A 23,341-nucleotide genomic window follows, 5' to 3' on the forward strand; every position below is an offset into this window, starting at 1 on the left:
ACACAATTGAGTCCACAGCAATTATGTACCATGGGAAGGCCTGGAGGACCCACCGCTCAGCGAGTGGCACAGTTATCACAATTATGTGCCACTGGGGAGGCATAGGTGAGAGGTGTTTGAGCAAAACCATGTTGCTCAGCAGAGGCTCTCCCCTGTAGTCCAGGCTGGCAGGATAGGTTGGGGTCGAATGTGGCTGGTCCAGAGAGTGATAGAGGGATGAGGAGTCTGTGAAGAGCCCAGGTGGCAGCGCTAATTGCAGAAACCAGAGTGTGTTATTTATTGTATTAACCACTAAGTTCAAGGGGGCCTAACTTGTAAAATCTTAGGGAGATGGTTAACAGACATGGCATCTGGAGGGATAAAATAGATGGGGTAGCCAAGGGTCATGCTCTTTAGACATAACAAGACAGCAAGAATGGATAAGCAGGGGGCTGAGATCACCACTCCTACCCCCCACGAACCCCTACCCACGACACTGATCCCTTGCCCAGTTAGTTTCCAGAGCTAAGCCTGTTTTCAGAATCAAAAATCACTGACTGAATGAAGAGGTGGTTGGGTTCCCAGGGAGAAAGTCCCTACAATATTTCAGCAAGTATGTACACTAATGAGTCCCCTAGTGTTTTTCTAAAGGGACCTGTGTCCATTTACTCAGGTGGATGTACACTGGAGAGAAATACCCGGATACGCTGGAATCCATTTGATATTGGACACCCAGAAGTCTAGGAGTTCATCATAGTTCCTCTTTCCCATTAAAGTGTGAGCATATGGAAGTTAGAAAATAAATGGAGTTCTAATCAAAGTTTGGCTTCCAGTTGGTGCCCTGGGTCTGTAGACAACCACTGGTTATTCCCTCAATCCCTGAAGATATAATTAAGATTGCCATACTTGAAAGGTAGGATAAACCCCACACTGATTCCTTGACCTCTGAGGAAAGAGTGTAAGCTTCTGACACCACTCTCCCCAAAGTGAGGCACTAAATCAAAACCCCTATTCCCTTGAGCAATGTGTTTAAAGATCCCCAGGTGAATATCCACTTCTAGCTGTGATGGTGAAAAAAGAACCAGACATTGAAAGTCCACAGCTCATGACTGTGCTCTCAGATAAGGGTTGGGGGTAGTGGGGAGAGGTGAGTTCAATGACTGTTCAAGCTATGGCTTCAAGGCTTTTCTAGGCAGCAATGCAGGGAGGGGAAGACTGCTTGTCTTACTGAGTTGCGAAGACAGAAATCAGTGTTAGGGAATGCCAAAGTGAACAGAATTTGTTCAGCAGCATAGAGGATGAACACACACACACACACACACACACACACACACACCGCCTCTATACATCTACAGCGAGTCCTCCTAAGTACTTGGCCAAGCACTGCTCTGTGAAGGTATAAGAAGAAACTACCCAAGCCAAGAAATGAACTGCAAAAACAGAGGAAATGATTCATAGGGGCACCGGGGTGGCTCAGTCAGTTAAAAGTCTGCCTTCGGGCAGGTCATGGTCCCAGAGTCCTGAGATTGAGCCCCATGTCTGACCCCTGTTCAGCTAAGAATCTGCTCCTCCCTCCCCCTCTTTCATTCTCACTAGTTCTTTCTCTCTCTCCCTCTCAAATAAATAAACAAAATATTTTTAAAAAAGAGAGAAATGATTTATAGATCATATTTGGGGCTGGGGACAGTTTTTGTTTTTGTTAGCAAGAGTGGAAATAGCTCATATTGCATGGGGCATCAGGTAGTGCCCTCACAAGGGTATTACCTTAGTAGTGAGGTTACACTGTTTAAAACAAAGACTTTTCTGGACCTCCCCTAATGAAGCTTAAAAGCAAGCCTTGAAAGCATCAAACTAATTCCAAGAAACTTAGCTGTGCACCAGAATAAAGGCCAACACTATTTATAGGAATACAACAACAACGAAAAATAAATAAATAAAGGAATACAACAAAATCCATCAATATACTACCTAATCCCCAACATTCAATACAAAATTTTAGAAAAACATGCAAAGAAACAAAACTATGACTCATAATTAGGAGGAAAAAATCAATTAGGAACAGACCTAGAAACGACAGGTAGGAAGGAATTAGCAGCATGGCCCACGTGATCTATTGCTGGTGTTGGTAGTGAAAAAAAATGCAATGTAGCATTTACGACAAGTCCCAGGGGGAGAACACAATGTGGGTCGCAGGCCCCAGGGTTCCTGAAGTAAGGCTTGCTAACTGCAGGAGAGAATGACATACTTTTTGAAAAATAGCTTCAGGTACACTACTGGGCCCTAAGGAGAGATGTGACCATGAGACACCAAGTGATGATGTGTCCAGAAATGCCCACCTTAGCTAGGTTCTATCAGAATCACAACGTCATGAAGTTAGTAGGATCAGTAGCACTTCATCATGGATAGAAATGATCCAGGAGCACAGGCAAGCTGCATTAGCGGCTTGCCCAAACTCCCACGTCATCATGGTTGCACCCATCCCCGCCTTCCCTCCCTCTGGTTATTTGGAGGACGTGTATGGTCAGCTGAAGGAAGAGAGAAAGCCTGAGTGATACTGTTGACTTGGCTTATTCTGAGGGTGTGGGTGAACAGGGACAGCAGCTGTATTACACCCTCACTCAGGGGTAAGGCTAAAGGAGTTTGGAAAAAGGAAAAAGGATGATTGAGACAATGAATTCTGGGGAGAGAGGCACATGGATGGACATACAGGAGCAGGCACAGAGCATGATAACCACTGCATTCCATGTTAATGCCCCCCAGAAAGCACCCACAACTGAAGAAGCACTGAGCCACCAAGTAGACAAAATGACTAAGCCTGTTGCCGTTAGCTTTCGTTGGTGCCCACTCCAGTGCTGGCACAATGTGCACACAAGTTAAGTGGCAATAGTGGCAGAGATGGAGGCTACGCATGAACTCCCAATGACATGGACTCCCACTTACCAAGGCTAACCTAGACACTGCTAACTCTGAACGTCCAAGCTGCCAGCAATAGATACCAATGCTCAGACCCTCACGAGGATATAAGAAGATCACCTGGTCATTTGGAGCCAAAACCAGTGCATTAGGCCCATTCTTTCCGGGAAGGGCCAGCAATTTATTTGCACAAGGGCAGACACTTATTCTAGGTAAGCAGTTTCCTTTCCTGTTTATAGGGCCTCAATAGCAACCTAATCTAGAGACTTACAAAACCTCTGATCCACTGGCATGGATTTGTGATCTACACATCATAACACCCAATCAGGAAGAGTTACCTATGGCCATGGGATCCACTAGTCCTCTCACATATGGCACCACTTAGAAGCTGCTGGTCTGGTTGGAGGCAAGACCCTACTCACATACTAAATCAGATCCTCCATAGTGCTGTGTCCACAACAGAAGGATGCATGGCTCTGGGAAACAAAGGGTAGAAGCAAGAATGACTATACTTACTATCCCTCCCAGTGAACCACCAAGGGACATAAGACTTCCTACCCTACACCTCTAGGCTCTGCAGAGCCAGAAGTCATGGTTCTCAAAGGTGTACACCCTTCCCCTGCAATGAGCAAAGGCCCCTTGAACTTCAACCTATTGCTGTCACCTGGGAACTTTGGGCTCCTTGTGTCCAGGGTCCAGCAAGCAAGAAGAAGAGTCACCACCTTGTCAGGGCTAACTAACCCTGGAGTGCCAGAGGAGGTAAGCCTGCTATGATATGATGGAACTCAGGGCACCCACTTGGAGTACCCCTTGGGCTCCTTGCCCAGTTGGAACTGTGAATGGACAAGTGTAGCAACCCTGGTCCCAAAATGGTTTAATTCTTAGGATCTCAGAACCCTTGGGAATGATAGCTTGGTTCATACCAATTAGGAAAGCCAGGGAGATGAGGAGAGGTGGCAGTTGAAGGTAAAGGACACAGAGTAGAAGAGAGGATGATGAGTATCCAATGTGGCCCCAGACCAATGACAGAAAGGGCTATAGTTGGTCCCATCCAGATCCTTCAAAACATTTTTCTTCTCAGGAAGAGAAGTCCATTAGAGTTCTGGAGGAGTGGCTCTCCATGTTTGTGGGGGCAAGAGGATCTACAGGGTGCAAGGGGAGGACTGTGACAGGCTTGGAGATGTGCCACTTAGATCTCCTTTTAAGACTTGCCATCCAGCTGCAGATGGTATGGTTTGCTGACAGCCTCTAATTGTTGGCTTCATCAGGGGTCACCTCAGCTTTTAAGCTGAGGGCATACTATTCCCAAATCAGAAAGGGTTGGTGGCCGGTCGTGTCATGAAGCAGTGGAAATTGAAGGCACGCTTTTCTCAGAGTGGACTCTTACTGAAGACCAAGCAAGGCAGTGGTAAAGGACATAGCTGTTTTTGTCCAACCCAGGACCCTCTAGTGAGTGACCTCTCCCCAGAGTTCCTGTACATTAGGCAGATGTGTAAAGTCAGTACTGCAATCTGATAGCTCTCCCAGCCCCATCATCCTTCTTCCTTTTCCTCTTAAAGGTGTTTCAGTCCAGTAAAACTTGGCATTCTTAATGGTCTTGGGGCCTACTTCCCGAGGAACATAAGCCAACACAGAAATATAGGAACTCTTCTTATCAGTAGTTAAAATAAAGGCTCCGAGTTGGGAAGTGGCTTCTGCTAAGGGACAGAAAGGAAAATGAGGCCAGACCCTTCAAGAGAGGGGAATAGGGACAGAACCTAAAGGACTTGCAAGCCACGGCAAGGAGTTAGAATCCTATTCTGATTGTTATAGTCTTTGAAGGGTTTCAAGCAGTGGAGTGCTACAAATTGTTCCTAAGAGCTTCCTTTGTATGGTGAATTAAGAGTAATTGAAGAGGCATAGTAAAGACAAGACCCATTGGGAAACTTTTGCAATAGTCTGGGTAGGAGACAACAGCTTATACCTGAGAGGTCCAGTGAAACCAGTGAGAAGTGACTGGATTCGTGAAACAAATTTTGGCAGTCTCGCTGACAGGACTCGAGTAGGGTTTACATGTGGGTGAAAAGGAGGCCATAAGAAGGAGCCTAGATGTGGACCTGAGCCATTGTGTAATGCTGTTAATTGATAAGATAAGTGTGTGTGTGTGTTGGGGGAGAGGGTAGAAGTATGCTTTGGAGATATTAAGTTTAAAACACCTTTACTGCAGATTTTGAGTAGGCAGCAGGTATACTACTCTGGAGCTCACAGAGGAAATAAGGACAGGTGTTTAGGAGTTACCAGTGTATATATTTATTTTTAATGCTCTGGGATTAGATAAAGTCAATAAGGAAGAGTGTAGCTTTAGAAGGCTAAGAACCAAGCCATGTCTTATCATTTTCCTTCTTATAAAGCCTTCATTGTTTCCCAATACTACAGAACAAAACCCAAATTCCTTGAGAGGGCATACCAGGCCCTCTACATTCTTGCCGGAGACCACCTTTCCAGTCTCGTGTTTTCCTACGTTTTTCTAGAGACACTTTAACTACATGGCTTCCTCTAAACACTTGGGCTCTGTGTCTTTGCTCATGCTATCCCCTCCATTTGGAGTGTCCTGCTTGGTGAAACCCTCCTTATCCTTAAAGACATAGTTCAGGTTCACCATCAATCCCTCCCTCATCTACCTACTCAAAAGCAATCACGCCCAGGGCACCTGGATGTCTCACTCAGTAGAGCATGTGACTTTTGATCTCAAGGTTCTGAGTTCAAACCCCACATTGGGTGTAGAGATGATTTTTTTTTTTTTTTAATCTTAAAAGCAAGGATACCTTACTCTGAGAATCTTATCCCTCAACTGCAAGTGAGTGAAAAATGACTTACTCAGTGCGCCTGGAGGTAGACAGCCCAAGGCTGGTGCAGTGGCTCTAGAGGTAATCAAAGGACCAGGCTCCTTTCTCCTCTATCTTCCACAACATGTGGCTTTCAATCTATTGGTGCTGAAAGGTTGGAGGAATACTGCTCCTCTTCCAGCCTCCCATTCAGGGAGAAATGGGAGAAAGGAAGCCATGAGGGTTGGGGCTGGCTCCTATCTCAGCAATCTTCCTGGAGATTTCCACACTACTGCTCATGTCTCATTGGCCAAAACTGTGCCCTCTTACTACGGGGGAAACTGTGAGGTATAGTTTTGGATGGGTGCACTGCCAGCTTGAATCAATGTCAGGTGTTCCAATGGTAAAGGAGAGAACACATAGTCGAGTCCCAACAGGGTTTGCTAAGGAGCCCAAGTACTCTTTCATCTATTCTGATGTTTTATAGGATAGTTCGTGGTTTGTGTGTCTTTTTCATTAGATTTGAACCTCTCATCCACATTTTTTAAGATTCTTGTTTCCCTATACTTGGTGCATGCCTGTGAAAAGTTCTCACATCTCTCCATGTGCCGCATCACCTGAACTATACGTCAATACTTTATTCAGATTTTATTCAAAAGTCCTTAGGACACTGTCCAGAGCTGTTCTTCCATATGTCCTTTTAGATGGCACCAGCCACCGTGTCTGTGATGTTCTGTCTCCTGTCTGTTGGGTCCCCACATCCCACAGGCACCTTCTGGTCTTCACTGCTGTTCTGTTTGTACCCAGCAAAGCACTCAGCAGTTCTCTGAAAGGAGATCTACCTTATTATTAAAAAATGCGTGTAGAAACAAAAAGAAATAAGGTTCAAATGTTTACTTTACAATTGTTTTATTCAAAGCAAATTTTAAAACCTAATATTTTTTTTCTTTAAAAATGGGGATTTTAATAGCTTTATAATTAATTTTGATGTTGTTTACCTTCAACATAAATGATGTATATATTAAGTTAAAGTTTTCTGATATTCACGTACATTCTAATCTTGTTTAGGGAGCTATGAGATTTCATATTCAAAAGCCAACACCACTTTCCTAAAATTTAGAAGAAAAGATCCTTGTGCCCAATGTGCTGGATAATTGCTCCGAATGGTAAAAAGTCCTTTAGCCTTTGGCCAAATATCAGATCTTCATTTCTGGTTGTGTGAAAATAAATGTTTTGTTTTCTTCAGAGAACGGAAGAAGCCTTAATTCTTTAAGTTTGTTTTTGTCTCAAAGACATGTCTAAAATGGGCATCTAAAATTGTAATGTATAATAAACTTTTTGATAATTTGGACTGTGCAGTGCAACTTTTAGATGATATTTTTATACCAAAAAAAGATGACCATTGGCAGCTGCATTGTACGTAGGCCAAGAATCTCAGTATTATCCTCTCAGGTCCTTCTAATGAAGAGGACAAGACTTACTTTAACCAACAAATTTAACAGGAGCCTAAGTACACGGCAGTCGAGGGGAGTGGGGGGAAGAGGTCACAAGAATAGGACATAAAAAATAAATACTTTACACACTTTTCTCCCAAGCCTAAAAGTATTAAAATTCTAACTGGAGAAGATTAGAAGGTAATTAGCCAACTCAATTCCTTATAAAAAATATAAAAACTCACAAACCAATTAATGCAAAAAATCTTTTTAATCTAAAAACTCATTTCCCAGGGCTAATAGCCAAGCCCTGCCAATTTGTATTAGTGTTATTTGACTAACAAGAGCTATTCAGTATTTTCTTCCAAGTAAGATAATATATAATAGATTCTGATAAACCTTTCTAAATGAGGACATGATACTGTAGGCAGTTCAAGGAAAAATAGCCATACCTTTTTCTTTGGTGTAACCAAAAGGATATCCAAAAGTTAGCAAATGTTGACATTTCAAGTGATAAGAAATTGTCAAATGGAAGTTTAAACTCTGGTAAAAACAGTCGTAAAAGGAAAATCTCCACCCACAGTTCTGTAGTGCAACTTTTCAAATTTAATTCTGAAGAATAAATTTTATTGAATAAGCAGGAAACAGCTTCCAGCAGTGTATTTTATTATGTGCTCCTCGTCCTCTCCTACCCTCTCGGTATGTGCACCCCATTGTTGCTATTCTTAAAGGCTTTAGCTGCTACTCAAGGAGGAAATTCATTTAAAAAATTACCCACGTGGCTAAAAGTCAAGCTAAAAGTTGTGTGCCTGTGGCTGCATAGCAGCAGGCTCCGAGTTACGGCGTTGCCACTTCCACATGTTTGTCATTTTCACAAAAAAGAAACAAAGCCTTTTTTCCCCAGAAAAAAGTACCTGAACCAATTAGTCATTTAGCCCTTTCCCATCATTTTGGGTTAATCACAACTTGGCTCAGCTGGAAAGCACACTGGTGCCCACACCTACGTGTCCTCTGCAGCAACACCAGCAAATCCACCACCTCTTTCTTAGAAGAGATGGTTCTTGCTCTCCCTTTGGGAACTAATTTCCAAAACTGTAACACTTTTAAAGCAATTACCACCTAGTCCATAAGACTCCATTACTCTACCCAGCTTAACTGTGTTTCCTTCTCCTATTTCTGTACATGCTGTTTGTATGTGTGTGTATTTTTTTAAACATAAAAAGTGTTCAAAATGCACACACACACACACACACACACACACACCCAGCATTTAAGGGGGCGGTGGGGGGGAGGAAAACAAAAAATCTTCCCCAGGAAGCACTTTCAGAAGTTAAGCTTCTACTTGCTTTTAAGCCACAGGTGCCAGGTGGGTCCTAAATGATGCTCCCCTTCCGCTGCAGGGCTGGCGGTGCCTGGGCCCACAGCACAGATGCTGAGTGGGATCCAGGGGCAAGGGTACCTGTCAGGCTTTTCTTAGAGCGATGTTGTGTGTGCCTCCCTCATGTAACCTGGGAGTCACACGCTTGGCCCTAGCTCTCTTCCCTCTGAGGACCTCCACGTTGTTCTGTTCCATGTGTGCCCTCTGCGCTGACTATCCCATCAGCAGGGCCAGGACCCTGTGCCTGCAGGGGGGTGGTGGGCTCCCCACCTAGTCCATTCATGGAACACCCCCTGGCGGTGCCCAGGGCCCCGTGAGCCCGGCTATCTACAGGCTCCATGGCCTCCCCTTCGCCTTCTGAGATGACAGTCATGGGACTGCTCTGGATTCGGTTCCGCATGCTGTACCTGCTGCTGGCTGCAGAAGGTGGAGTTCGACTGCGCCCGTACCGGGGGCCAGAGAAGGACAGACTCCGAGGCATCAGGCCTTCGTTCTTGGCCCACTCCTCCTGGGCCCTTCTGTTCTTGCTGGGGGAGCAGCTTGACGGGCTCTCGGGAGTATCTGGCGAAGGCTCTGACCTTGACCTCTGGAATCTAGGGTCTGTGTTCTTTAGCATCTCAGCTGCAGACATGCGGGCGCTGGTGTCCGAGCGGCTCCCCTTTTTTAGCAGCAGAGCTTTGAAGTTGTCACTGCTGGTGCTGCTCTTCCGGACACTTCTCTGAATTGACCCCACTTGCTTGGGGGAAGCCAGGCTGGGGGCCGCACCGGTGGGCGTCACCGGAGGGGAGGGAGAATGATTTCGGGAGTGATCGTCATCTGAATCCTTCCGGCCCAGGACTTTCCTCTTGGATCTGAGAGGCAATAACATTAAGATAACGGTTAATTCCCAGTGGGCTGCAGCATGTCAGGCACCACCACGCTGCTTTTTGCTGCGTTCTCAGGTCACCATTTATTAAGAGTTACTTTAGGGGCACCTGGGTGGCTCAGGTCATGATCCCAGGGAATGAGCTCCGTGTCATCAAGCTCCCTGCTCAGTGGGGAGTTTGCTTCTGCCTCTCCCCCCACCCCAGCTTGTGCGTGTGTGTGTGTGTGTGTGTGTGTGTGTGTGTGCATTCCCTCTCTCTCTCTAATAAATAAAATCTTTTTTTAAAAAAAGAGAATTACTTTAATAATTCATTGTATTATCATGTGAGCCTCTGACCCAGCTACAGGAATTATTAACCAACAGCCATCTTTCTTCTATTCACTCTCACTGGATTATTTTGAAACAAATCTCAGACATCACATTAATTTATTTTGGTGAGGATCACTTCAAAAGTTTGTCATAATTGCCATATTGTATCTAACTCTCCTATACTGGACTGATCCTGAGATCATTTGCCTGTGCTGGCCAGCCTTTCTGCTATTCTTTCTTCTCTTGCTTGGTTCTAGCCCTTGAACACGGCTAATAGATAAGCCAGCCCCCAGAATATCCACTATCCTGAGGCAGGCTCCCACCTCAGGTTCTAGAAGGACTCTACAACCCTGCATTCTTAGTCATTCTAGAGTTTGACATAAAACCAGTCTTCCTTGGCGCTTACGGGATCTTATGTCAACTCCTCCAAATCCAGTTTTCCAGAAAACAAGAGTGAACCTTCCATACCACATGCAGTTGCTGGACTTCAGAAAACCTTCAATTGATCAAGAGATTCTGAGGAATGTGGGTGGACTGTGAAAGAGGAGGGGCCTTTAAGGAAAGTAAAATGTTTTCTGAATGTGTTTCTTGTCCTCATTCTGTTCCATGTGTTTTGTACTGAGAATGGCTCAGAGGTAATAAAGCAGATGAGCCACGGGGCCCCTTGCTGGTCTCTTCATGATAACAACTCAATCTGCATGGAATCTCTCTGCTGAGTGCAGGTGCTCTAAGGAAACTTGGTACATTTAATAAAATAAAGACATGGGTATATCTCTTTGTTTGCTATAAAATTCTAAATATGCAGTAGGGAAGGGTAAAGAGGATGCTATTGTATATACAGATAAAGAACTGAATTTGAGCATTACCAACTTCTAGCTGTGTAACCCTGGGCAAGCTACTCATCTATACTGCAACATAGCTTTCACACTTGCAAAATAGGGGTGAGAATATTAACCTCACAGGTTTGTGAGGATTCAATGAGATAAACCACCTCTGTACACAGACCTGGGTTAAATTCCACACTAAGCTTCCTTGCTCTGTGACCTTGGGCAAGTTAAAGTTTCTGATCCAATTTCCTAGCTGGAAAGGGAAATAACAGTAGAGAGCTCATAGTTTATCAATAAAGATGAATGCAAATAACAGCCATAATGTGTCAGGCATGGAGGATGTGCTTAATAAAACTTTGAGTGTCATTTAGGGAAATATAATTCTTCCTTCCGGGCTTCAGTGCTATTTTGACCTGGCCTGCACAGCAAGGCACGGGGGAGGGGTGGGGTGTGGGGAAGGGCCCCTGATGGCTGCCCTGCTCTGGTGCCTAATTTTTTGTTTGGTTTTTGAAAGGTGAGGGTGCGCTGAGACAGCCTTTAACTGTGGATTTCGAATTAAGAGAGGAGATGGGAATTTATAAGTTTTGTTGTTTCTCAAGAGCAACTGCCCCCCAAAATGAGAATTAAATGTAAACATTATGAATTCTCTGCATATACGTATGTATATATGTGTATATACACACACATATACTCTGTGTGTGTATTTCTAAAGAAAATGGCTATAAAAAGTGCTCAAACAGTTAACACTAGCTTGAAAACTAATTACTTCAATAAATATAAAAATTTCACACCTCAACTGGTGTTCTACATTTTCCATCTGGCTTTAAATCTGAAGTGAATTAATTTGCATCATAAAATTTGAAGGCTGTGGTTCAGTTTAGATACTCTTTCTTTTAAATTATTAGCTTAGCTGCCGGAGAATAAAATAAAATAAAATAAAGCCCTAAAAATCACAGCCTTCAGATGGATTTTGTTATGTCTGCTAATACATTATCGATGCTAAAACAAAATTAGCAGGTGTCCTTACTCTCTTTGCAATCCACACCCTACTTGGCCTTTATTTCTATCATGTGTACACAGAATATAGTAGTAGTAGTAGTAGTAGTAGTAGTAGTAGTAATAATAATAATAATAATAATAATAATAATAATAATAATAATATAGACTGGCTGATTTCCACATCTGCAGTAGATAAAATTCACTAGTAGGAGGAACCACAGATTTTTCAGTGCCTTAAGAAGGTTGCCAAAGTAAAATAGGGCATATTTTTCGGAAAAGCACTTAGTAACTTGGCCCCATGACAACTGGGCTCCTCACTGAGACCAAGTATTTAGTACACAGAGCAACTAGCAATGCATCTTCTCTCTGGACTGCTACTATAAATATGCCTACTTGTTTAACAATCCAGTGTGTTCCAAACTAAATGAAAAACGTGACGTCTTGGAAGAATTTCCTAATAGTTGAATTCCAATTGGTTTCATTTAATTCTGAAAACTATTTATTGAGTGCTTATTATGTGTCTAGCATGGTTAGAGTTAGAAACATCTGTGTAAACTTCTAGAAATGCCACTAAAGTTGGTTTCAAAGGATGTAGCATTTTTCCTTTTACTCTTTTGAGAAATAATTTCATAAGCAGCCGCCTTCTTATTTCTAATAAAATCAAAGAAACCAACCAGTCAATGTTCAAGAGGCAATCTTTAGGGTCTTTTAGGATATTATACCAATATTAGAGCCAAGAGGTGAAGAACAAAATTCTTGACAAACACCTAATTCCCCATCTTGGTTCCTCCCTCCATTCCCCAACCCCACGTTAGATATTTATGTGCTCCATGGGAGATTTCAAATCAGGACAGCCCTATGCTTTTCATCTCACGCTACCGTCTTTTCAGTTAGATTCCAAGAATTGGGAAAAGAGTCCTGACACAAGGTTATTACATAGATGATCAAATGATTTTACAGAGTTCTTTGTTTCAGGAAGGAAAAAAGGGATCGCGAGTCAGCGTAGTAGAAGGTGTTGGCAACATAAGGACATTCATAAGAATTATCTAAAAATACTGTGGTAAAGAAGTCGAGAAGGAAGCATAGGGTTTATATAGTAGCATTGTGGTTGAAAGTCCTTGTACATATACAATCTCATCTATTCTTACAATGACACTGTTATGACTACACAGCTGTTTACAACCAGAAAGAAGGCAATATATATAGTTTTCATGCTAAATCATATTCACTCTCTGAGGTAACCACAGGTAAAAAATGTTCAGGCAGTTATTTTGAAAAATTTATCCTACATTTTTTTAAAACCCAACAATTTCTGATGCCAGTAGATGGCACTAATGGTCTAGACTACTCAAAAACAAATTTCATTCCTTCCACTCCTGCTTTGAAAAGATTGTACTCTTGTATTGAAACACTTTAAGTAGCCAGAGAAAACTGCATTAGAAAAATCCTGATATATCCTGATATTTTAAAAATATATTAATAATAATAATAAAAACGCCCTGAGGTAAAGAGGTCCCCAAGAGCTTGTCTGCGCATCTTACGTCCACAAAACAGTGTTGCTCATCCTGGCCTGGATCATCGGTTGCTCTAATCCAGTTCTTGTAAATACTCTGTCATATGACTGACACGTTGCATTTCTTGCCAGCAAGTGCAGCGCTGAGCAGAAGGCGCCGCATCGAGTCTCCGTCCCCCCTCCCCCCAACATCACCATAAAAATCAGTGGGACAAAGTAAACCAGAAACAGGGAATCAGAGGAAATAAAAATATAGAAACACACTCAAAAAATAAATAATTGAGTTAATGGGTGACAGAAAAAAATCCAAGGAGGGCAAATTGAGAAAGCATTTAGAAAGGCAGACTCGTAAAGATGATCAAAATTAAGGAGAAGGGGTTTGGGGTACCTGTGAATAGCTGCAAAAAGGTCTTCTGTGGTCCGGGGTCTACTGGGGGTCATCACCTCATCACTCCCTTCTTCCCTGGGGAAGTCACAGGCCTCCGAGGAAGAGCCGGCTGCGTCAGGCTCTGGCAGCCCAGCTAGAGGGAAGCAAGCAGACAAACACAGGACGCGCTAGTGACTTGAATTTGTCTTCAGCCAGGCTTCCCAAAATGCTGTCCCTGCCGTTCCTGATAATGTAAGAACCACAGGACAGGCAGTCGGGTCCGTAGTTTGAACTTTTTATTTTGATAACGATAGCCAAAGCTCCTTCTTTTCTGTTGAAGTCTAGAACTCCTACCTACTGAGTCTCTCTTAAATTTTGTTGGAACATTTCTCTGTAGCTCTCCAGAAGGGAGGTTACTCACTGCTATTTAATACCCCGTCTGCCGCAGACCACCCTACCCCTCTATTTTCTGACATTCAGTAAGCAAGATCCCTAGATCTAGGTTTTTGTTTTTGTTTTTTTTTAATTTCATAAAATGCCAAGTTGGTACCCCAAGTGTGAAGCAGCAGGGCAGCAGCCCACATGCTGCCGGCTTTCCCGGGAACAGGCACCAGCCCCATCTTCTGCCTCTGCTGTACGGTCCAGGGGACCGAGAGAGAAAGGCATACTCACGCCGTCCGTCCTGGAGAGGCAGGCGGCTCTCCACGTCGCCTGCGCCGTCGGCACTGGTCCCGGCACCTGGCTCCTCCTGCTTGGGGGCTGGCTGCACGTCGGGCTGCACCATGGGGACGTCGGCTTTCACTCCACCCGGGGCCGGGGCCGCGGCTCCTGCGGCTCCTCCCCCGAGCACGGCGCTGCCAGAGCCCGGCTCATCAGGACCAGCGCTGGCTCTACCACTCTCGGCTGCCTCGCCCCGCCTGGGGCCGGGTGATGCTCCGCTCGCGGGCTCCGCGGGCTCCGCTGTGAGATCTCTCTGCGGAGGTGGCACCACGAGAAACAGTTTGGGCTTCTTGGAAATGGGGGGTGGCTTCCTGCTGGGTGAAGGGCCGGGGGGCTCCTGGAGCGGGGCGGGCCGGGCGCCGGGCCCAGCCTCTGCCTCCCTGGCACCGCCCGGGCTGCGGCTCGGGGGACCATGCTCGGCTGCACCGTCCCGGTGACCCTGACTCGAGCTCTTGGCAGGAGGCGGCGGCGAGCTTGTCACAGAGGCAGGCTGGCTTTCACTCTCCATTTCATTTATGCTATTTCGGGATTTCAAGAAAGCAGATGGCTTTAAATGATACTGGGGAACGACCGGAGTTAGTTTTTCCTGAGATACTTGTTCATATAACAGTGCTTGCTCGGTTCCTGAGTTCTTTTTCACGGGCCTCAACTGTACCATCTGCAACGTTTCAGTGGTTATCAGGGGCATGGGGGGCCTACCGCCTTCCTCCTTGTTACAAGGCTGCCGGAAGCCCTCCCGGGAGCACTCGGGCTGGCCAGGTTTTTTGAAAGAAGGCCTGGCATCTTTCATCAATGTAGGGTCCAGGGGTGGGGCAGGCGGGGGAGCTGAGGAGAGCAGGGCAGCGGGGGGCAGTGGCAGGGAAGCAGATGCACCCAGAGTAAGGGGGCTGAGTGCCCTGGGGGAAGGAGGGAGGCACCCGCTGGCAGGGGCAGAGAAGGGAGTGAGAACTTCCGGTGGTGGAGGGGGGAAGAGGGGAGACTGAGGCAGAGAGCCGTCAGGGGAATCTACTAAAGGTGGGGGAGGAGGAAGCAAAGGAGACTTGTCAGCAGGACACGGTGAGGGGAGAGAAAGGAGAGAAGCACCCGCAGTGGGGGAGGCCAGCACCGAGTCCAGCTTCTTCATTGTCCCGCTTCCTTCCGTGGAAGTATTGGAAGACAGAGACGTGGACGATGAGGAGATGGATACTGAACATATCAGAGAGGACTTCCTTTCTGGCACCTTGGGCTTGGTCTTCCCCTTCCCATTTGCTGGTGACACTGATTTTAAAAACACAGGCACAGGGGTGAGTGCTGTGGGTGTATTCGACTGGCTGGAATACCCACTGGATGGAGAAGTGACTCTGTGGGACTTCTCTGGCGACGTGATCTTTGGTTTGACTGAGCCACCAGGCACTTGGGTCCTGGATCCCTCCTGGACGTGGTGGACTGGCCCATTTCCAGCCGGCGCCCCACTGCTGGCTGAGCAGCCCCCGCCAGGGGGCCCGGGGTCTTCCTGCATGCCTGTGTAGTCAATGTAGTAACCCCAAGGGTCTGTGTACTCAGACTTGACGCTGCTCGTGTCACTCTGCGACGGCGTGGCCCCGCACAGGGAGTAGACGTTGGGGGTGGTGGCCGAGGTCATGCTGCTGCCCGCACTCACCGTGCTCTGGCTTCGGGAGCGAGGCAGCCAGGGCTCTTCAAAGTCGCTGCAGGGGCTCTGGGAGGGCGAGCTGCCGCCCTTGCCCGGGAGGTTCAGCTGCAGCGAGTGCTGCAGCGAGGCGATCAGGCTCTCGTTCAGCGCCTGCCCATTGGACTGGACACCCTTCTTGGGAATCCTGCGCAGGGAGTCAGTCCGAGAGGGTGGCAGGGGAGGCTTCTTCGCTTTCTTCAAAGAGATGTTTCGAGAAAGGGACTTGTCATGGTAATGTGACCGGTCCCCTTGGTTTTTCTGAGCTCTTCCATCAAAAACATTGACCACACTGTGCCTGGGGTTCCCAAAGCCATCACTATTGTACTGGTTTCCAGATCCCTGTCCCGGATCGGGGTGCACAGATGTGTAGTAGCCATCATGCTCCTCTGAATACAGGGATCTGGCATCATCTTTGGTGGATGTTTGGTCCAAGCTGCAGCTGCTCACATTACTTCCGGGAGTGGAGTAACCAGGCGTTGTCAAATGAGCCTTCAGTGGGCATGCTTGCCCGTTACCGGGGGCACTATATTCCCAGGGCTCCGAGCTGCTGGGCCCCGTGCCTCCTGAATAACTGGACTCACTCTTGCCATCCACATCCTGGGCGTGGGCCGGAGAACTCAGGTTGTTTTTACAGTTATAGCTCATGGCTTGGGACCCATTCTCCCGATTTGCTGAAGTATTTAGAGAAACCACTGAATCACAGAGGGACAATAGCATGGTTGCACTGGAGGTGTGGGGATCTAAGGCCTGTGAAAGAATGCTGGGGTGACCCTCTGTCCAGTTGCCACTGGGAGACTGATGATCATCTTTACTAGTATGCCTGGAGAGGAGGTGGTCTCTAGATTTTATCTTTGAGTATGAAGAGGAGCTGGTGATTTTACTGTCCAGCTGTCCTGAACTCTGAGCAGTGTGAATAATAATAATCTCTGAAGAGGAAGAGAGTGTGGCATTTGGGATGATGCTGGTGGAGTAAGTGGCATGAGGAGAGACCACACACGCTGGGCTGATCACATTCTCAAAATGCCTCAGCTCCTGGGACTTGGGTCTCAAAAGCATTCCAGTCCTTGAGGCACCTCCCAAATGTCCTGAATTTTCATCTACTTGTGGGTGACCACTCTGGTAGGGATAAGTGCCATCCAGGTCTTCTGCAGGGCTCAGGGCACCCAATCGTGACTCGAGGGACTGAACACTCACCCTCGCTCCAGAACGTGGGAGACTGTGGAAGCCAGCATCATTGTTGAGGCGAGAAGGGAACACAATACCTGCAGAATCACTCAACACAGACATGTTCCCGGAGGAGCCTGAGAAGTGGCTCATCTGGGCAGCAATGCCTTGCCCCTTCTGTGCCCTGATTCTTCTCATTGAAGGGGGTACAACTTTCACTTCCTCAGTCTGACAGCTGGAGTCCCTGGTTTCTGAGCGCTGCCCAGCAGAGCAATAGCTATCAAGCCTTCCCAGTGTGGAGCAGTGGTCTGGGGTGTACAACGAGTGACCACCACCATCATCTTGGCCAGTGACTGATGCTGGAGATAAAGCAGAAAGAGATTTGTTATCTCAAAATATCTTAGTTCATCACCTGTACCCTCACCCCCTTCTAATTCTGCTGTACTTAAAAAATATATATATTTTTTTCTATTTGATCTAGTTTCTTTTCTCCTATAGGTATCTGGGTGAGAGTTTAAATAGTCACCGATAGCTCCTAAGGTAAAAACCCTTATTATGAATTTCATGTCCTTCTACTGATTTGTACTTCAAATCCTCCCATAGATGAAGTGCTACATATGGAATTCTCAGTTACTCTCTTTGAGATCAAGGCTGAGTGCTCTGTGGAAGATTTTCTTTTCAAATAATCTCCTTTTGGTAAAGATTTCAAGATGGCCTGTCACCCACCTGGTGACTACCAGAGCATCTGTCAAGCTGAGACTGTCTTTCCCAAAGTAGGGCTCAACAGTAGGGCTACAGAGATACCATTTACAAGGGATATTGGTATAAAACAGTGTTAAGTGCATTAATTTTTTTCATGTCAGAAGGAAATCGTAAGAAAAAAATGATTTACAGGCCCATCTGTGTTTCAAACATTTCATTATCCATCTCAAACCATTGTCATCTGTCAGTGACATTCAAAATCCAAGAACAATCTGTTGTGTTCTAGTGGGGAAAAAGCAGCAGGAACCGATCCAGGGAGCATTTCCTCAAATTAGGGTTATTCATTTCTTGGAGCTTACAACCAAACTGAGAATAGGTATGTTTAAAGAAAGAAGAGAAAAAGCATAAAAAGGGCCAAATGGAGAGGAAAATGAGAAAAAAAACCTTAAGTGTAGATAGCAGTTAGATTTCAAGCTATCTAGAAAGGAACAGAATCTCAAAAAGAAGAAAAAATCATGAAACCAACAACTTTATGAAAGTGTACAGAGAGAGAAAAAAAATCAATTCATGCATAAACATAACTAATGCATAAACACACTAAATTTTGAAAAACAACAGCAAAACCAGTTTTTCTCTATGTTGTCTCATAAACTTAAAAAAAAAAAAAATCTCAAGCATGCACTTTGGTGAGCAATGCAAGCTGAGTGCCTGCCGGCATCAATGTTCACCTGGGCAAGCACACTGGTGGTGATGGGATTCCTGAGAACTCCCTCCCTACCCCACATCAATTAACCTCGTGTCCCTGACTGGATATAAAGCCTTTCGTTCATCTGAATAGCAAAGGATATTGCAAATACAGCAGTGATGGTCTTGTATGAACCACAAAGGAGATGTCATCCTACGAGAATAAAGTGTAAAGCCCATTCCTTCATTTTCGATGATGGAGAATATTTTTATACTTGTATTTTTAGCAAAGAGGATCTCTTTCCTTCCTCTACCCTCTGCCAGGCACACTCACTGAAGACACACACACACACACACACACAGATACACACACATACACACACACACACACATCACAAGGTTTTCCCTTCAGGAAGAGAGGAAGTGGCCAATAGGCAGGAGCAGGAGAAAAATCCACTTTGAGGAAAGAAAACAAAAGATGAAGTTTTTGCCACTTGGTATTTTAGGAGGGAAATTGGCTTGTATGGCTGTATCAGTTTGCACCAGTTTGGCTCCAAATATTCAAGATACCTAATTCCACTCAACAATGGATTTTAATAGCTTTTTCTTTCAAAACTGCATAACATCTCATGCAACTTTTGCATGAGATCAGTGGTAGATTTTTAACTACCATAAAAGATGTATTGATTCTTTTAGGTAACAATTTTGAATGTGAAACCATCCTAGAATTCTCAAAATGGAAATATAGCCATTTCTTCACCATTTATAGCCCAATACAACTTTCTTATTAAAATCATGTTTTTCTAAAGACCCTTAAAAATACATGTGAAATGCAACTCACATTATCAACCATCATAGGGACCACTGAAGTTCTATTTCAAAAATAGATCCTCTAATATTTTTCTTTTCTTAAGATTTTATTTATTGATTTGAGAGAGAATGAGAGACGGTGGGGGAGCGGCACGAGGTGGAAGAGAGACAGAGGGAGAAGCAGGGAGAAGCAGACTCCCTGCTTGGGGAGCCCTACTCCAGGCTCGATCCTGGGACTCTGGGATCATGACCTGAGCTAAGGGCAGATGCTTAACCAACTGAGCCATCCAGGTGTCCCTAATATTTTCATAGTACAAAAAGTGTCACATATTATAGGACACAGATGAATACTATCTTGACTAGAATTAAGTAACAGAAACAGACTATAAAAAGAGATCTGCGAACAAATATAGACCTCTTAGGTGTTGCTAAAAATCTTTTTTTCTAAAGATTTATTTATTTATTCATGAGACACACACACACACACACACACACACACACACACACACACACAGATATACGCAGAGGAAGAAGCAGGCTCCATGCAGGAAGCCCGATGTGGGACTCGATCCCAGGACTCTGGGATCATGTCTTGAGCTAGAGGCGGACGCTCAACTGCTGAGCCAACCTACAGTGTTGCTAAAAATCTTGATGGGGGCAGCCCTGGTGGCTCAGCGGTTTGGCACTGCCTTCAGTCCAGGGCATGATCCTGGAGATCTGGGATCGAGTCCCACGTCGGGCTCCCTGCATGGAGCCTGCTTCTCCCTCTGCCTGTGTCTCTGTCTCTCTCTCTCTCTGTGTCTCTCATGAATAAATAAATAAAATCTTAAAAAAAATCTTGATGGGATTTATCTGATTTTGTAAAATAATATAAAGAAAGAATTATATACTTTTTTTTACTTATTACACAATACCACAAGGGATGTCCAATTAAAAAATATATGTAATCAAAGATGATAGAGATCTACAGTTTAGTTAATTTAAGGTGTAACACAATGATTTTTAAAAAGTCATGTCTGGTCTTATGTTCTTAATGCTTAGTACAACCTATCAATAGTTATTCAGAAGATGATTCCCTTAAACAAAGCTTTTTTTGCTTGAGGAATGCACAGTGTTCCAGGAACTATTCAGTAACCAAATATAATTATATAACAACAAAATGATACTATCTGATTCTAGAGGATGAAAACTTGTGATGGGTTGTTCAAATACATTTCTATATATGTTTAAGATAATAAGAGTAAAGAAAAAATTAGAAATTCTGTCTGATTTGGGATGGCTGGGTGGCTCAGCAGTTGAGTGTCTGCCTTTGGCTCAGGGCATGATCCTGGGGTCCTGGGACCAAGGCCCACATTGGGATCCCCAGGAGGCTGCTTCCCCTCTGCTTCTGTCTCTGCCTCTTTTTTTTTTTTTTTAACTTTTTTTATTTATTTATGATAGGCACATAGTGAGAGAGAGAGAGAGGCAGAGACACAGGCAGAGGGAGAAGCAGACTCCCTGCACCGGGAGCCCGATGTGGGACTCGATCCCGGATATCCAGGACCGCGCCCTGGGCCAAAGGCAGGCGCCAAACCGCTGCGCCACCCAGGGATCCCTCTGCCTCTGTCTCTTTGTCTCCCATGAATAAATAAATAAACAAACAAACAAATAAATAAACAAAATCTTAAAAAAAAAGAAATTTTGTCTGATTCATTTAAATGGAAGGCAACAAATTATTACCTATAAAATACTTGAAACGGTAAATAGAAAACCTTGACTTCAAAGTATTCTAAAGTGGCTTACCTCTAGAGTCCCCTATTTATGGATTTTGAAGTGAAAAGTCGTATAGATTTAAATTAGGCACAATCACAACTCTCTAATTCTGGAAGAATCTCTGGTTAGATTTTTAAAAATCCAAATCCCCAGCAACTTGGGCAGTTGTCTAGTGAATAGCAAGTGTCTTTCCCAGTGACTGGTTTTTTTTCAGATAATCATTTCTCTTTTCATCTGATTTGTTTGACTCAGCTATACTTTCCCATGCTTCACAACTAGAATAGACTAATTTTTAAGGAAAATACCAAGTGTCTATTTTTGAGAATCATTAGTTAGGTAGCTTTGAAATACCAGGCACCTTATAAGTACAAAACATTGGGGAGGAAGGGCAAGATCAACTACAAGTCATAAAGTGAATGAAGAAAAATATATGATCCAAATTTTCTGCTAAATGATACTATATTTAAATGTTATTTTCCCTTACTCTATCAATCCTTAAAACTACAGTTGTTATTTGTCTTTTTTTTTTAAACTAGCTCTAACTTATCTCAGTTGACCACCAGCGAGGATCCAGGTCATGTCACTGACTATGAAATGACATCAACCATCTCATGTTTGGCAACAATCACAATGCAAAGATATGGGGAAGCTATTTACTTTCTTCCAGCATTACTGGGGTTTCTGTGTTAAATGTAAAAGAGAAATGAACATGGGCCCCAGGGACTCAATCATTGATTTTAAAAATAAAATTATAGAAGACATGATTTACCTAGCTGCTTAGACCTTCTAGTAAGGTCAAAGAGGCACCTGAGTTATTGGCTTCATACTGATTGGTTTAGTAATAAAAATGATAAAAGTGCGTATCTCTGAGGTTCTAGAAATTATATTACATTATGTACACATATATAGTAGAGGGGAGACAGAGAGAAAGAGAGAAAGAATTCATATTGAATATTTGTGTGTATACATATCTTTACCTGGGCCAAACTATCCTTACTCTTTGCACAAAGCTATCCACAACCTGCCTATTTGATTGTACAGCCACTAAAATACAGACTACCTTGAAACATCAACCTTTTTATCTTACAAAGGGTCTGTCTTTATAAAGTCACTCACTCCTTTAAAGAACGTTCCCTAAAGATCAGTTAAAATATAAACATTACCTGAGTGCTGTAAGAAATTAGCCCATTAAGCACCTACTGAACATAAGAGTAGGTACTAGTTTCTCACATTAGTTAGCTATCACCTAAAGGAGGGGAAAAAAAATAGAGTCTGACAGAATGAGATCCAAGAGAACTGGCCCAGATCTGGAAGCAGATGCAAGGGCATGAACCAGACAAATTTCATAAATCCTGTGGATGCAGGCTTGCCTTTGTTTGTGATAAAACCCTGTTATGAAATAAGATGGGCACCCATACGTCATCTGGGTCACTGGAATGATCTAGAGCAAAAGCTAAGAGTCCCTATTCTTGTCCCATTGTGGCTTCATTCTGGAAGGTGGAGCATACGTACTGCAGAACAGGATGGCAGGAAAAGAGAGAATATGGGTAAAGAAGAGTTAGCCTTCCATTACTGATACATGGCTTTTAAGCAGGGGTATTGGGAAAAAAACACAGAGGTACAATGTCTTTAGCACCCGGATGTTGCAATGCTACCTCAATGTGCTGTAACAGATCACCATAGCTAGGAAAAATTCATTTTGACTGAAAGATGGCTGAGCAAGTTCAGAAATAATTATTCTGAATTTCTAGACCCTCAATAGTAAATGTAAGTAAAAACATCAGGTGAAAGTAGCTATAAGGAAATAAGTCCATTAGTTCACTGAAGAGAAAGAAGCAAATTTCAAAACAGGTACTAGTAAGTTCCCTACAATAATTATAAAAGCAGCTATTAAGTTAACATATGGTAAACACTACCTGACATCAAGTGCTTCACCTGTATAAATTCATTATATCCTCCCAACAACCTTATGAGATATGTTCCGTTAGCATCACCAACCACATTATTTGAATGAGGAAAGCAGACTCAGAGAGGTAAAGTAACCAGCCTAAGGCCACCCAGAGAGTAAGTGGCAGAGCTAGGATTCAAATCCAAGCAGCCTGGTGTCAGAGTGCCTGGCCCTGACCCAGTATGCTCTGCTGCCTCTGTAGACATTCCTGATGGGCCCATTAAAAACCAGAGAGAGGAAGTGAATATAGAAAGAAAGGACTATCCAAAGCTTATATAAAGATAAGCAGAAATAATATGGATAAGTGAATTATGAAGTAAATAACCCTCTCTACTAGATTAAAATAAAAGGATGGGGTGTCTTTTTTTCTATTTTTATCACAGGTTGAAAAGTACTGACCAAAAAACCTATGAAATTGTTTCTTTGGAAGTTCCATTAAGGCACTATCCAACATAAATGACTATTTCCTATTGTACTGAAATTTACTAATCATCCCACACTGCTG

At 44.1% G+C, this 23,341-nt stretch overlaps 1 protein-coding gene across 9 annotated transcripts in view; it reads right to left on the reverse strand.

Annotated features, from left to right (window-relative positions):
* Positions 1–6,588: 6,588 nt before the first annotated feature.
* The window catches only part of NHSL1 (NHS like 1), a 152,584-nt gene continuing 135,831 nt past the window's right edge, over positions 6,589–23,341 (reverse strand). For all 9 annotated transcript variants that reach the window (XM_072825123.1, XM_072825126.1, XM_072825120.1 and 6 more), the window contains 3 exons: positions 14,060–17,299; positions 13,409–13,541; positions 6,589–9,358 (listed from right to left, as the gene is read on the reverse strand). In XM_072825123.1, coding sequence (XP_072681224.1) covers positions 8,659–9,358; positions 13,409–13,541; positions 14,060–17,299 — 4,073 coding nt within the window. In that variant the 3' untranslated portion in view covers positions 6,589–8,658. The remainder of the gene's footprint in view (positions 9,359–13,408; positions 13,542–14,059; positions 17,300–23,341) is intronic.

The sequence above is a fragment of the Canis lupus genome, chromosome 1 (genome assembly GCF_048164855.1).
Source record: "Canis lupus baileyi chromosome 1, mCanLup2.hap1, whole genome shotgun sequence".
NCBI classification, from domain to species: Eukaryota; Metazoa; Chordata; class Mammalia; order Carnivora; family Canidae; genus Canis; species Canis lupus.